Here is a 16,871-nt window from a genome sequence, read left to right on the forward strand (position 1 = left end):
GAGTACACAGATGAGGAACTCCATGTGTTGCATGCTGAGCAGGCGAGAAGAGAGGCTGAATCCTCCGCTCCCATTTTGCTGCACAGAATGGGACTCGGTGCTACCATCGTTGGGGAGATATATCATCAGGAGGAAAACCGCCGCAGAGAGTGCATCACAAGGAGTGAAAACTTTGCAACAATCACTAATCCTGGCATGATTGAAACTTTTTTTCATGTTCCTAAGATGAACTGGAAAAAACGCCCAGGCCTGCAAGGAGCTGATTGACAGCTTTCAGTCGGGTGAGTAATATCGTCTGTGTCATCTCTTTGCTTTTACCGAGTGACCTAGCGTACCTGTCCCAGAGCCAGCTGCAGCTGTTGCTCACCGGTGTATCCCTCCGCACAAGATGTACTGACCCCCTACAAGTGCCATGCTAACAACTGTCTCAATATGAAAATGATAGAGAAAGGGCATAACTCCCAAATCGTCGGCGTATTCTTTTCACATAATAATGCGGACTCAGCAGATGACTTGTTAACTGTTTCTTCCTCCTTACACGGAACGTACACGGCTGCTTCTCATTGTTTGCAGTAGCACAACAACGGTTACTACATTACCCAGAATAACTTGAGGCTCACACTACTACAGTAGCCTTAGTAGCTCAAAATACACAACAGATTAGATTAGATCAGAACAGAAACACGACAGGAGAATTTACTGAGTAATTTTGCTGTTACCACTAATTACTTGGACTGACCTGACGTTAGTTAATCCTCTCGCTCTCCAAAACAAATGCATGCGGTAATTGCCGGCTGCAGTCGGAATTTTACGACACCAGGCTGTGGGTGTCATACCGCTTCGACCAAAGGGGCGCTATAATCAATGAAAACGAAAAGTTCCGCACAGCTGCTTTAAATTCAGCTGCTACAGAGGGCTAAAGGGAATTTATTGCATGAGGCAAAACATCGTTAAACTAAGAAGACTGATGGAAAATAAGCATCTCTGTTAAAGCAATTTAATCTTATAATCAATATTGCCATTGCAACAAAACTGGATTTATGCCTGGAAAGGCAGGCAACTGTTCCAGGGTTTCAGATACTCAGGGACCACTAAGGGCCCCTGCGGCGCAGGGTGGCGAACCCCGTGCAGAGCTAGTTTAGAGCAGCACAACCCGAGGCGCGCTCAGTTTGGTAGTTTGGCAGACCGAGGTGCGCTGAGATGGGTGTGGCGGCGCAGCAGGGGGAGGTGTCGACAGATCCAGCTTGGCGCAGTGACAGTTTCGTGCCAAAAGGCTTCGCCGAAGGTGCGCTAAAAGCTCACCAGCTGAAACCACGTCTACTGTCAGCGCAGGCGGAGCGCAGCAGGTGTAAGTGGAAGTTGGGCTGACCGGCGGACAGTGTGCACACGTCACCAAAACCTCACAGGCAGGTTTCCAGAATGTCCGGCACATTAACAATGCAATAAATAGCCACAAAACCACTATTCAATGCAACTATCTTCAATCAGCACATAAATGTATCTCTAAATCGACTGTCCTGTCACATCTGATGTCAGATCAAAGGGGATTGGCACCGTTTGGCACGCGTAATGGAAACCCAACCTGATTTGATTAACACAGCTGCAAACTAGGGCTGCGCGGTATACACGGTATGACGGTAGAAACGATATAAATTTGGCCACGGTAGAGATTTGTGCTCTACCGTCATACCGCCGATGACGTCATCGCACCTGCCTATGTGTGAAAATGGCCGCAAGCACAGTAACGGTGGAGGAGGAGGAGCTGGTAAAAAAAAAACGGTGCTACATCCGTGATTTGGACGTGGTTCGGGTTTAAAAAGTCGGATGTTGAGCAGAAAAATGTCATCTGCAAGATGTGTGGAGTAACTGTGACCGCCAACAAAGGTAACACGAGCAATTTATTTTACCATTTGAAATCAAAACATGTGCTCGAGTATGCAGAGAGCCAGAGGCTGCGCTCGGCTCAAACACCGGCTCAGTCTACGAACATGGGAGGAAAGAAAAAAGTTTCCCCCGCTACCCAACAACAGACCTCCATTGCGCAAGCCTTTTCCAAGAGTACTCCTTATGACAGAAAGAGCACGCGGTGGAATGACATAACAAGAGCCATCACAACACACTTGTGCAAAGACATGGTCCCTTTCCAAACGGTGGAGCGCAGCGGGTTTAAACACATGATTAAAACCATTGATCCAAGATACGAGCCTCCAAGCCGCAAGTATTTTACTGAGACAGAAATGCCCAAACTGTATGGCCAGCTCCGAGAGAAAGTTGAGAAAGACCTCCGTGAATTAACATACTACGCGACTACTACGGACTTGTGGTCGAGTCGCACCATGGAGCCTTATATCAGCCTCACAATTCATTACATAACTGATGAGTGGAAACTGGCCAGCAGGTGCTTGCAGACTCATTACATAACTGATGAGTGGAAACTGGCCAGCAGGTGCTTGCAGACTTCGTATTTCCCTGATGACCATACGGGTGAGGCAATAGCAGAAGGATTAAAGGATGCGCTGGAGTCATGGGGCCTCAGGGAAGAATCCCAAGTCTGTATTACCACCGACAACGGCGCAAATGTGGTGAAGGCAGTGACGCTAAATGACTGGAGAAGACTGCAGTGCTTCGGCCACAGGCTGCATCTCGCCATTGGTAGGTTAAAGTGTAACATTATACACTGTAATTTGCATTTCCAATTTTCAATTGTGCGTGTGTGTGTGTGTGTCAGCTTCCTAGGGTGATTCACAATGTGGACACTGATAAAGATAATTTTAAGTTTCACACCTCCATGGTGTAAAATTATTCAGATTCATTAATTTAATCTGTTATTAGATAATTGTATAGTATTTTTATGTTTTGTTGAAGAGATGACTGATGCTCTGTAGGTGAAACTAAACTAATAACTTTTATCTTTGTTAACAGAGAAAAGTGTGAAAGATCCTCGTGTGGAGCGAGCAGTTGGCGTGTGTAAAAAGATTGTGAGTGCTTTTTCATATACATGGAAAAGGAAGAGAGAATTGGCTGCTGCCCAGGCTGACCTACACCTGCGTCCTCACAGGCTCATCACCGAAACACCAACAAGGTGGGGGTCACGACAACAAATGATAGAGCGGGTTCTTGAACAGGAGAAGGCCATATCACAGGTCCTGAAAGCAGATAAAAAGACCAGACATCTGGTACCTACTTGGCAGGACATTGATGTTTGGGAATCTGTGAACAAGACCCTCAGCCCTCTAATGGAGTTCACCGATGCACTGTCTGGGGAGGAGTACGTCAGTGTGTCATACCTCAAACCTGTGCTCCATCTACTGAACAATACAGTTCTTCCTCACTCTGATGATGACACAGACCTGACAAAACACATCAAGACGGCCATCCTCCAGTATCTTAATGATAAGTACTCTGACCCTGCTACCAATGACCTGCTGGACATGGCGTCCTTTGCTGATCCACGCTTTAAAGACTCATACATAGCTCATGACAGAAAGGACTACATCAAGACCAGAGCAGCAGCGGAAATTCAAGCACTGCTTGAGAAGCAGGCTGAAGCTGTATCTAACAGAGAGTCAGCCCCACAAACAAGCACTGCAGCTGCTGGTGGAGCTGTGGAGAGAGAGGCTAAGAAGGTGAAACGAAGTCTGGGCAGTTTTTTCAAAAAAGCATCCACTCAGCCTGGCCCATCTGCTCTCTCTGACAGAGATGTCATTGAAGTGGAGATAAAAAGCTACCTGCAGTCAGTGTTAGTTGACGGAGAAGCTAACCCACTAGAGTGGTGGAGGCTGCACCAGGCTAATTTCCCAAGGGTGGCAAACCTCGCAAAGAAATATCTTTGCATTACTGCCACCAGTGCCCCTTCAGAGAGGGCATTTAGCACTGGTGGCAACGTTGTCACATGCCACCGGTCTGCATTAAAGCCAGAGACTGTGGACAAGCTTGTGTTTCTGGCTAACAACCTATAAAAGAGGATGGGAACTTGGGAAGCAAGTGAACTGGAGTAAACACTAAAGTTCAGTGTTGTTATTGTTGTTTTTTACTGAAAAGATGCAAAGTGTACTGTAAGTGTTTCTCTCTTAAAAATATATTGTTCAATCAGTCAGTGACACTTTTGCACAACAGACAAAACAAAACAAAAGTCTGTTCTGTGTACTTGAAGTAGTGTTATTTAGAATTGTATTTTTGTGTTCTTTAAGATGTGGAAAATTTGTTTGGTAACTTTTGCACTACTTTGGATTAGAGAAAAAAACCTTATTGTTGGCAACCGAAGTTCAGTGTTTGTGTTTGCAGCTTGGTTTTAATTTGAAATATGAAACCAAGTGTTCAGTGACACTTTTTGCACAAGAGAACAAAAGCCTGTTCTGTGTACTTGAAGTAGTGTTATTTAGAATATCTATTTTATTTTTGTGTTCTTTAAGATGTGGAAAATTTAGTGTTTGGTAACTTTTGCACTATTTTGGATTACAGAACCTTTTCACTGTTTTTGTCATTTGCCTTATAGAAAACCTCTCTTACTTGAAGTACTGTTTACAATATCCACTTTATTTTTGTAAGAATTTTTGTACTTCTGAGGCACTATCCTTACTTCTGTTGTTCTTCTGCACAATAAATGCTCAAAAACTTACATTATATCTTTGCTTTTTTTGTTGTTGTTGTTTTTTAAATCAATTTAATTGCTAAGGGACTACAAAACCCATTCAGAAACACTTCCATTATAAGTTTTACACCGCAACATTTATACCGCGATATATACCGTTACCATGAAGGGATTCAATTTATACCGTGATATGAATTTTGGGTCATACCGCCCAGCCCTACTGCAAACTAATTGGTTCACATCCCTCTCAGCCAACCACAAACAGCCACAGCATCAGATAGGGAGTATATGTTCAGCATCTGTCATCTTAGAAAAGTCAAAAGGAAAGAAACAGAGTGAGACTGCGAGAGAGAAAGAGAGAGCGCGCGCGCACGAGAGAAATGCAACATTGATTTACAATTGTGGTGACCTTCTCCCAGGCTACCTTTGCATCATCAGCCCGTGGAGTTCCGTATATTCGGACACTGCGAGCTTGGACCTCTCGGACCAAAACATCAGTTTCCTCCTGGGAGAAGTTTGGCCGTCTGACGCTGCTGCTCTCTTCTGCCATGCCGAATTGAGTAAACTCTCATTACGCCTTCGCGCGGCGCATTTAAGGGCGAGGAGAGGGGCTCATTTCATTGGTGTGATGTGTGTAAAACCCACTCCACGCCTTCTCTCCTCCCTCTTTCTGACATGCACAGGTAGGAGGGACAGAGGTGGGGAAGAGGAGTAGCTGCGCCAGCTCGCACGGTGTGCCAAACTTGCCAAATCCGCCTGCCCACACCCAGTTGGCGAAGCGCGGGTGCGGGAAACTAGAGGCCTTAATCTTAAAGCTATGGTCTACATTTAGAAAGATGATGAGAAAGATTTGAAAAAAAGCATTCCCCTCACACACACACCCCTCCCTCTGTGCTCCATGATCCCTCCCCTCCGAGCTCGTGTCCCCTCCCCTCGGAGCCTCCTAACGACACACACCCTCCCGCATAGCAACATACAGTTACATAAAGCATATAGTTATCTATGTCACAACATCCACAATAAAAACAAAATATTACCTGTTCAGCAAAAACTCTGCTGTATCAGCATCACTTTTCAGGCCCAGATCTTGCCAGAGCTTTCTCCATCGGTCAAAGGAACTGAGGAGACAGAACATGGCGTCGCGCAAGAGTGCAGTGGCTCTTAGCTTTCTCGTATATGTAGTTTTGTCTGCGTTTTTCTGCTCATGTCGAGCAGATTTTGTGCATAGTCGGCAGGACATTATTGACATCGGCTGGAAGTGCAAGTTTGACATCACAAGAGACTTTCAAAAGGCACACAACATCCCAGACGGCATCGGCAGACCTGCGGAGTCACTGTGGATCTGCTGCCTGAGTAAGCGACGCAGACGCCGGAGGGAACGAAGGCAGAAGCGCGGGCGCCGCTCGGGGATTTTGACTAGGCTAAAGAAGTACCCTCACACTCCGTCACTGCCGAGAAGCTTCCTGACGAACACCAGATCCATTTCTAACAAAATGGACCAACTGGACCTATTGATTGCCTCTAACCGCTATGTACAGACCTGTGGGATTATGATCATAACGGGAAGCTGGCTTCACCCGCTCATACCCGATGCTTTGGTGCAGCTAGCGGGCCGCACTAGCCACCGGCAGGACAGAAACATCGAGTCCGGTAAGAGGAAAGAAGGGGGGCTCTGCGTTTATCTCCATAACAACTGGTGTAACAACAGCAGGATCATTGCTCACCATTGTTGTCCAGACCTTGAGGCTCTCTCAATATCCTGCAGACCATTCTACCTTCCCCGGGAACTGAGTGTTGTCACCGTCTCAGCTGTCTACATACCACTGGCTGCTAATGTTAGCATTGATCTTAATAGCTTAGCAACCATTGTAAACAAACTGCAGCGCCCCATCCCGGGGGCCTTACAAACCACTCGTACTTTCAAATGCGGAGGGGAGTTGGGACGAGGCGGGACGAGGAGCATAGGAGTGTCAAAATGGAGCGAGGGGATTGGACGGAGGGTAAGAGAGAGAGAGTGAAAATTTGAGCAAGGAGTAACTCCCATGCGGACCGGATGGCTGTGATTGGTCAATTTTTTTGCAGGCCTGCAGCCGCCACAGAGAATGGATTTTTTTGGTTCCTTTTGCTCTTCACATTGTGTAGCTAGCACTATTGGGCCATAACTACCATCTAAATGATGTTAATAATAATGATCAATCTTTCTAAACGAAGACCATAGCTTTAAAATGTACCTGTGACAGCCGACCTCTGGACAGTGAGTGTCCTCAGTAGAGGGGGGACAGAGGGCAGGATGAATGATTGATACTGATGTCTGTGTTCTTCATGCTTAGATAATGTTTCATTTTTCACTCAGTATTGTGATGTAGGGAGGAATATTTATTTTATTGACATGCTAGATTTGTTTTCAGTGCGATATTATTAAGTTTACATTGTGACTTTGTTGTTGTAAATATGACTGTTGCTGCCATAGACTGTATAAAACTGTCCTGTGTATTTGACCTAAAAGGAAAATGTCAGGAGCTGAGTGTGTGTGTGTGTGTGTGTGTGTGTGTGTGTGTGTGTGTGTGTGTGTGTGTGTGTGTGTGGAAGAGAGGACACACACACATGCACAAAAGAGGACCTATACATGCACTAAGTGGAGAGATGTCAGAGTGGGGCTGCCCATGACAGGCGCTCCGGGTGGTTGGGGGGGTTCGGTGCCTTGCTCAAGGGCACCTCGGCAGTTCCCAGGAGGTGAACTGGCACCTCTCCAGCTACCAGTCCACGCTCCATATTTTGATCCGGACGGGGACTTGACTGTCTCTGTTCATGTGCCAGCCGGAATATTATTGCAGTAACCTAAAAAGCACCACGAGATGGCAGGAGCTACATTTAATGATAATAATAATAATAATAATAATACATTTTATTTAAGGGCGCCTTTCATGGCACTCAAGGTCACCTTACAAAAGTACAGAAGTGCATAAAAACAGGGATAAAAACAAACAATAAAATACAATGGACAGTGCAAAGATCAGATGGAGAATGAGAGTTTGAACAGATGGGTTTTCAGCTTCATTTGAAGTGCCGAATGCAAACTTAGCAAGTCACTGAATCCTCCACAACAAGTTCCTGCAAATATTTCACAATAAAAGCCTTTTTTAGAAGTGAAGGGGTTCTCTCAACTAAAATGATAAGGGGCTTTAAATTTTAAGCGGATACAGGAAGTGTTAAGTTTGAAATGACGACATGATAACAGGGCAAAAATTAAAAGTTAAAATGGATAAATACAGAGGGAATAATTAATAAAGGCCTGTTTCTAATATCGTCTGTTTCAAATGAAGCTGGTACCCTCTGCAGTTTGGTAAGTGGAAGTTTGGTTTGTGATTTTTATTCCTTTATATCCTCCATTATGAAGAAATAACATTCTTTGCTAGCTTGATGCTAATGGCAGTATTCACAAGGTTGCTAAAGTGCCTCTACTATATCACACCATCATTTTTCCCTTTCTGCTCTGTGTGGGAACATCCCTAGAGGAAATCTCAAAAAGGCTGGACCGTTATTGCCATACAGTTGTCTACAGCAGCAGATTGCAGATTGAAGACAAAAAAAATAAAAAAAATAAAAAAATCAAACATGCTAGGCTTTCTGTCGGGACTTGGTGGGGCGTCCCAGACGTGGTGTAGGTTGTCGTCTACTATGACACACTACAGGAGATAAACCGATCGATTATCACATACGACATTCGTTCGCAATCTGGGCCAACACCACTCAGCGCTGCATCGGGCCAAAATCAGGCTGAACCTGGCAATATGTTTTAAGTGGCCTCCTCCTTTCTCTGACTGTAAATACAGAGAAGTATGTGTGCTGTCTGGTGTATTAACGTGAGCTGTGTAGTGTCTCTCAGTCAAACAGTAAAAATTTATCTGAGGTGTCACTGTGACTCACAGCATACAACAGGGTTGGACCTGGGTTTTACAATGGTGACAGGAAGATTGGACTCATTCGCTGAATGTAAACTCAGCTCTGTATCCTGCCTGACTCTCATGGGGAAATCAGAAGGAGCATCTCTCAGGACATCCTCAGCTGATGGGGATGGAATGCCATACACATCAGTCAGTGTTTCAGTAGTAGGGAGCTGTGTTTTTGTGTGTGTGTTTTTTTTTTTTTTTTTTTTTAAGCTATCTTTTGGGCATTTTGCCTTTAATGGACAGGATAGCCAAGTGTGGAGGGCGATGACATGCAGCAAAGGGCCACAGGCTGGACTCGAACCTGGGCCGCTGAGGCAACAGCCTTGTACATGGGGTGCCTGCTCTATCCACTAAGCTACTGACACCCCAGGGAGCTGTATTTTATCCAATGTTCCTACTATGGAAAGAGAAATGATAAAAGAGACAATGTGATTTACAACTGTTGTCTATCTGCATTTAAGCTCAGTGGTTATCAGAATGAATTGATATTTATAGGAACACTTCATCTGGGAAAGTATATTTGTTTTCCCTTCAAACACTGAGTCATACTTCATGATGAAGATTATAAATGCTCTGTGTTTAAGATTTGTTATGTATTTCTATACTGAATCTGTGAGGACTAGCCTGTTAGGTTTCATCTTGATCTCAAAGCATTTCAGTTTAAAGGCAATTTCTTCGTTTTTACCAAACAGATGTATCACACCCGTGTTTGCTGTGTTAAATTGCATTAATTCAAAGGGATCACTTCCTGTGCCCCTGTTTCACATTAAAAGCAATACATGGGAAAATCACATGGAGGCTTTTATTGTAAAGCAGCTACAGAAAATGCACTGTATTTTTCACTGAGGTTAGTACTACCACTGAGGTAATAACAACACTTAATACAATAAGATATGGACATTTTTAGCCTCATCTAAGCCATCTACTCTAATTATAAAGAGAGGAATCTCCCTTTGTATGTATGTATGTATGTATGTATGTGTGTGTATATGTGATGACACTGTCATCACATTCGCATGTGCTCTACTTTATGACAACGGTGGTCAAAGTAAGCTACTAATACAACTAATACATCCACTCTGTTTTTCACCCATGTTTCTGGCTGCGAGTAGCTGCAGGTAGCTGCAGGTGACGTGTGTTTTTCAGGGGCTGATTTAGTAATTTGGCAAAAGCCATCTTGCTGTACCTTTTATTCTTTCTCTAACTGGGAATTGTTGGTATTTGCAGTGGTAAAACAAATACTCAAAACTTTTTTTTCTTGAAGTAGCTCTATTAAAGTAAAAAGTCTACTAATAGATAGAAACAGTAAATAAATTCTACCCAGTTCTTACACCTGTCTTTTATACCTATATTTCTTCTTCTTTTGCAAAGCATACTGTGTTACAATATTTGTATGAAATGTGCAGCATACATGAAATTTCATTATTCTGATCATTAGAGAAACTCCAGTGCCATGCCCCTACCTTGGCAGGGTGTGTCCTGTGCCGGTGGTCCAGCGTCACGTCCCCCTTGAAGACGGGTGAGGACACTTCAGAATGGGTGCTGCTGGGGTTGTGAGCGACCTGCTGGCGAGGAGGAGAGAAGGTGCTGTAGAGAGCCAGGGAGCCGTGAGACGGCGAGGTGGGGATAGAAAGTGCCACAGCATGTTCAGAGATGTTACCCATGGTCTTTGTGCTGGGCAGGGTCCCATAATGACTCACGGCTGGAAGCACAACACCAGGAGGGGTAAAGAAAGGCACAGTGAAATAAGAAGCTTTTATTCCCTAGAACATTTTCTCTGAAGGTCATGAAACTGTACTTATGTTTCAAAAAAGAGATGTCAGCCTTTTAAAAGTACAACTCAAATGTGATTTTTTTCAGAGAAACACATGACACAAGATTTGCTAATAAGAGGTACTAAGATGAAAAGCATGTCTAATAACACTTTTTAGGCTGACTTTATTTGCAACACACAAATACAAGTAATGATCTACCAGTCATCCTGCAAAATCAATATATAATGAACAAACAAAACAATGGAAACATATGAAGGGTGGATTGTGCAAATGGTGCTGCAACCCCATATTTCGAAAATATATCTGTAGACGTAGTGTCTTTCACTACATGGGCAAGAAAATAAACCTGTCCTGAAAAGGACTTGCAATTTACCTACTGAACTACCTACTAACTCTCATCTGACTGCAACTATAACTCAGCCTAAACAGACCTGGTAGCAAATAAACCAAAATGGGGGATTGCCTTTTGTTCACAACCCAAAATTCTAAAGCCCTGTTAATTCCTATTGGACCCAAAGTCCTTTGCTCCGACAGCCCGTCATCCCAAAAACAAACGGCCATTGCTTCAAATGTCATTTCTCAAAAAACAAAAGTTACGTTTAGGAAAAAGATCATGTTTTAGTCTAAAACACCTTCGTTTGGTGGTACAAAAGCCGCTGGAAAGGAAGCATGGGTCAGTGAAAAACAACTGAGTTCAGTGGCTCAAAGACCGCAGCGAAACGTCACTGGGAAGCACCACGAAGGGTTGGTAAAAACACCCAGGATTGGTGGCTCAAACACTGCTGAGAAACACAGTGAAGTGTCTGTGAAAACACCTGGGCCCGTATTCACAAAGAATCCTAAGACTAAATGTAGCTCTTAGTGACGTCATTCTAAGAAAAATCTTAGAATTCCTTCTAAGATTTTTCTTAGAATTTTCCCTTGGTAAGATAAAAGCATCTTAGGCATTAAGAGAGCTCCTAAGGTGAAAAACTGTTAAGAGGAGGGAGGAGGACTTTTAAGAAGCCTAAGAGTGTCTTAAACAGAGAAGATGGCGGAAAGACAGAGAGGAAGGAGAGATATTCTCCGTATATTGAACGACAGTGATTTAATAAGACGCTACTGGCTTGATCGTGCAGGGATAATGTTTGTGGTTGACCTCATCAGGGATGAGCTTACTTTTCCCACCCAGCGTAGTAACGCAATAACGCCCGCTTTGGATTGCAGCACGTACCAGTGCTTCTCACACTCATCGCTTGTGCGTAAAAGGAGAGGGAACGATGCATTGATTTGTCGGGCAATGCGCTCCCAAGTCTGCCTCTTCCCTTGTGCCGTGATCCCGGGACCGAATTTCCCTCTTAAAGCTCTGTTGTTCTCCTCCGTGAGCTGCGCCAACAGCAGGCACTGCTCTTCTGTCCAGTTTGGCTTTCTTGTTCTTTTTTTCTCCATTTCATTAGTTGTTTTGGTGATTCTGCCAAATCAAACCGCTTTTTACAAGGAGGCCAGCAATCACAGTAATTGCTGACAGCTGAGTCTGCGTCCACCATTAATATCAAATAGATTAAGTAGTAAAATTACCAGAATGGCGAGTAAACATAACAATAAGCAAATCAATATAATAATCTGCATGTGAATGAGGTACGTTCAAACATTTTGAAGCTTTGTAACAATTAATTTAATTTTGCTGAGTTTCATCATCATGACATAAAATTATTTTCACGATTACACATTTCTTAATACAGTCTAAGTTCTATGATCGGTTGATTTCACTGTTCCCTCCTTGCTCAGAGTTGCTCTCAGAAACTTCCTGAATCACTCTTAAGCTAAGATTCCTTGCTAGGAATTTTTAGGCTAAGTTAGGAGCTCTCTGAGAGGACTCTGAGAATCTTTGTGAATACGGGCCCTGGTATCAGTGGCTCTAGTGCTGCTTGGAAACACTGCAAAGGGTCGGCCAAGGATAGGTTAAAAGACCTGTGAGCAGTGGCTCATGCGCTGCAGGGGACACCACAGAGTCGCTAGAAACACCCAGGATCTGTGGCTCACATGCTGCTGGGAAACACCGCAAAAGGTCAGTAAAACATCTGGGATTGGTGGCTCAAATGCTACTATTAAATGCAGCGAAGGGTCTGTAAAAACACCCAGGATCAGGCTCCAATGCCACTGGGAAACGCTGTGAAGGGTTGGTAAAAACACCTGGGATCAGTGGCTCAAATGGCCCTAGGAAAAGCCACTGGGAAATGCTGCCAAAAGTCAGTAAAAACATGCAGGATCCGTGGCTCTAAAAATGCTGAGAAACATGGCCATGGATAGGTAAAAACAATAAATTGGTGGCTTAAATGCCACTGGAAATGTCACTGGGAAATGCCACAAAGGGTCGGTCAAAACACCGGTGATTGGTGGCTCAAACACTGCAGGAACGTTGCAAAGGATCGATAAAAACACCCAGGATTGGTGGCTCAATTGTGGCTGGGAAACGCAGCAAAGGGTTGGTAAAATCACCTGGGATCAGTAGCTCAAAAGAAACAGGCATACTCAAGCTAACTGCAGGATATGTGTATTTTTGGAGAAAGGGGAGTTGGGAGCAATGGGAGTTTGTTTTTGGGATAAAAGCTGTCAGAGAATGGGCTTTAGATCCAATGGGGCTTTTTTCTGGCTAATAGGGCTTTCTAATTTTCAGCCGTTGGAACAATGGCATGGCACCCCCAACGGAACTTACAATAAAAGGAATCTGACTGAGAAACTTTAACAAGTGGAAAAATGGATTTTACAGCTCTTACTATAATTCCCTATTTGTATAATAAAGTTGTCTCTTTTAAATGGTTTTCTTGTTGTCTCTGGTTCTCAGAGCATGTCAGCTGAGTGAAGCGTCAGTGGGCAGAAGGATTTTGGATGGAGCACAGTGCAGATGTTTTAAAAGGCTTAGGTGTGGACTTTTCTCCTGCTCTATCCCGCTTCAATTCCGCTCCGGTTCTGCTCACACCACAAGTGCCAAGCATGCCTGACCCAGAAATGCATCTGTGTATTGTATGGTGTAAGACAACTATCAAAAAGATGTGTGCATAATTTTAATCATTCGTCTTCGTAATGTTTGTTTTTCAATAAAATTGTTGTACACAAAATTCTGCTGTCATATATGTGAGTCTGTGAAATTGTTCGGGTTAGGATTGTTTTTATGTGTGTATGAATCTAAAAGCTGTGAGTGCAAAGTCTTGTGAATACAACTCTAATTTCTAAACTACGAAGTCCTCACTGTGAACACGAATTCAAGTTTGTGGGCAGAGTAGAAAAGTTTTGAAATGCCTGTCACTGAGGTCAGAGGCAGGTCACAGGGGAAAGTAATCGAACCGCGATTCCTCCAAACGCGCATGCCCCAAAGGCAAAGATGGCTGACGACAGCGGACCGAGCACATACCAGGGTAACATCTGAGGAAAAATACATTAATATAAATTAATCAATCAGAAGTAAATAAATACACCAAAAATGGGATTGATTACATGTAGATTAATATTGTGCATTTGATTCATCTTCACAGCATGAGTAAAGTCTTAGATTAATGATTTGCATTTTTTGGTGCAATACAGTTCGCAATATACTTTAACCAACAATTACCAGCAATTACTGTGTGTGCAGAGTTGTTACTGTTAGCAGTGGTATTTAACTGGGTTTCCACCATAATGCGCTGTTGCCTGAGCGAAACAGAGTGGAAGTAGGTTAAGATGACTCTCCACCAGTAGATGGCAGTATGAGTACTTAAATGTATGCCTGGTTTGTCTCTTTGTGAACTGTTGGCTTATTTTCCAGGTTATTGATGCAGATCTATTTAATACTATTAATTTAATTTGATATTTGATGTTTATGGTTGATTTACAACCTAGTTATAGATAGCATGTATTTACTTTTCATTTCAGAACCACACGTAGGCCTACCTGTATGGAAGAATGAGCATGTGTTGATAGTGAGGCAGAAATTAAAATGAAAAATAAACGAAAAATAAAGACACATTTGGGTTCTTAGATTACACAATTCAGTGGATCAGGCTTCAGTTACCAGCCAGTCACAGCACCAACTGTACACTATACCTTCATCATTTACTCTCAGCTCAGAGTCAAACCTGCATGTCCTTCTGTTCCAACTCTGCTGTTAGCAGCTTACATCAGAAATTTCTTGATGTAGGCTGTTTGGTCTAAAGAATGATTTACAGGACTGCAGAAATAGGACACAGCAACATAAGCTGACAGCTCCACCTGGTCCGCTGTTGTCAGCCATCTTTGCCTTTGGGGCATGTGCGTTTGGAGGAATCGCAGTTCGATTACTTTGCCCTGTGACCTGCCTGTGACCTCAGTGACGTAATTTCAACACTTTTCTACTCGTACCCACAAACAATTCGTGTTCACAGTGAGGACTGTAGTTGTAGAAATTAGAGTTGTATTCACAAGACTTTGCACTCACAGCTTTTCGATTCATACACACATAAAAACAATCCTAACCCGAACAATTTCAGACTCACGTATATGACAGAATTTTGTGTACAACAATTTTATTGACAGACAAATGTTTAACATTACGTATACGAATGGTTAAAATTATGAACACATCTTTTTGATAGTTGTCTTACACCATAGTATTGCACATGAAAAATTTCATTTTAAAAATGCAGCTGCTTCAAGTACGACAATGGAGCTCACAAAGTACTTTCAAAAGGAAACTGAGCGAGCGGTGAGCATTTTGAGTGAAGCGGAGTGAAATCTGAGTTGAGTATGGAGCTATAGTGAGCAGAGCATCATGGAGCGGCTTTGAGCAGGGGACCGGAAGGAACGAACAGCTCAGTGACTTGTATTTGTTGTCTTTGTCTCTACAGAAAGGGGGAAAAGGCTTTTCAGTATTCCATACCATATCATATCTAGCAGTCTAAGCTAGATATAGGCTAGTAAAATGGTCTACTTGAAAACTACCTTGTCATTGCTCTATCTGTGGTTTCTGTACCTGTTGGCTGAGCCAGACTTTGCCTGGAGAAGGCCTGCCTCTGCTGCCACTCATAGAGCTGCCACATGGTGTCGTCCCTCATCGACTTCCTCTTCTCAGCTGTGGTGATAGGGTTGGTGGAAGCAGGATGGAGGGCCCGGTCATACACAGAGCCTGCAGCGCTGCAGATGCTGTCGGGCCTCATCATGCTGTTGCGGGGCAGCGTACGATAGCCCTCTGGGTAGCGGGGCACAATCTGAGCACGGTGGCTGGGCATGTTCCTGGGTAAGGTCTGATAGGACGTAACACTAGGGGAAAAAACAAACAAAGGGATGAGTACTAAGGGGAGAGGTTAGTTTGTCAGGTTTCGATCTGTATCTGGATCACTCTTTGGGGAGAAACTGAAAGGGTAATCTAGGCAATTTAAATGGCCATAAATTTGTTTATGTTATGAAGTCATGGACTAGTGGGAAGCTCTGATATCCAAGTCTTGAGCTGACTGCCAAATCATATCAAGAGCCCTAATTTAATTGTGCAAGCGCAACAACAAGTAACAAGAGCTAGGCTTAACAAGAATATGTGGCCGAGAGGGCAAAGGGCTAGGTGAGTATATACTATAGAGATCAGATGAGTATAGATCAGAGGGTATGGTGATAGATAAATATGCCCTCAGTCAGTCACATCATGGGTCTCAAAGCTCTAAAACCGGTTATTCTGTTCAGCCCTGGGCTCATTTGCATGTGATTCAATTAGGGTAAACACAGCAGACAGCCATACACAATAGCCCCTTTTCCACCGCAGGAACTTTTCTCATTTACCCGGGATTTTGAAAAACCAAGTATCTAGTAGGGGGGTAGGACTTTTCAGATTACCCGAAATTCTTGAGGGGCGGGGCTGTGTGTTGAAGAACACTGATTGGTGGAAAACACGCTTGCAGCATTCCGCACTTCCTGGTATGGGCAGCCGCTGCAAACTTTATTTCATTTCTACAGGCTTCACTTCGTTTGTATTTTGAATAAGGATGGGTACCGAAACCCGGTACTAAATTAGCCCCGGGGCTAAACTGTCAAAGACCGTAGTACTGACGGTATTGGTTCTCCTCTGCGCTCTGTGCCAGCGCTGAATTCCTCCTCCACACACACACCTACGCGACACGGTTACCGGTGAACAGCCGAGCGGCCGTGGCGGAAACGAAGTGAAGATAACTCGAAAATGACTCGAGTTGACGGCAGCTACACTCGTTAATGTAAGTGACATGAGCGAATAAGAAGCCAATACTTTATCAATACATGTGTTCAGCAAGCATGAATATGTAAACATGTAGACAGCGATATTCAATGTTTCAATATGCTCCGTCCACAGTCTCTCATCCACTGACACTAACATTATGTCTTACACAAGGACAACAAGCTAGTTCAGCTGATAGTGAATTGTTCCTAATAAGCTCAAATGACAGCTGTATGTATCAATCAATCAATCAATTTTATTTATAAAGCCCAATATCACAAATCACAATTTGCCTCACAGGGCTTTACAGCATACGACATCCCTCTGTCCTTATGACCCTCGCAGCGGATAAGGAAAAACTCCCCCAAAAAAACCCTTTAACGGGG

The 16,871-nt window shown here is 43.6% G+C and overlaps 1 protein-coding gene across 1 annotated transcript in view; it reads right to left on the minus strand.

Annotated features, from left to right (window-relative positions):
• Positions 1-16,871, minus strand: part of LOC126385214 (pleckstrin homology domain-containing family A member 5-like) — a 628,760-nt gene that overhangs the window by 105,267 nt on the left and 506,622 nt on the right. Inside the window, exons 12-13 of the mRNA XM_050036817.1 lie at positions 15,280-15,566; positions 10,005-10,243 (exon numbers count right to left, since the gene is read on the minus strand). Coding sequence (XP_049892774.1) covers positions 10,005-10,243; positions 15,280-15,566 — 526 coding nt within the window. The remainder of the gene's footprint in view (positions 1-10,004; positions 10,244-15,279; positions 15,567-16,871) is intronic.

Source organism: Epinephelus moara, chromosome 23 (genome assembly GCF_006386435.1).
Source record: "Epinephelus moara isolate mb chromosome 23, YSFRI_EMoa_1.0, whole genome shotgun sequence".
In the NCBI taxonomy this organism is placed as follows: Eukaryota; Metazoa; Chordata; class Actinopteri; order Perciformes; family Serranidae; genus Epinephelus; species Epinephelus moara.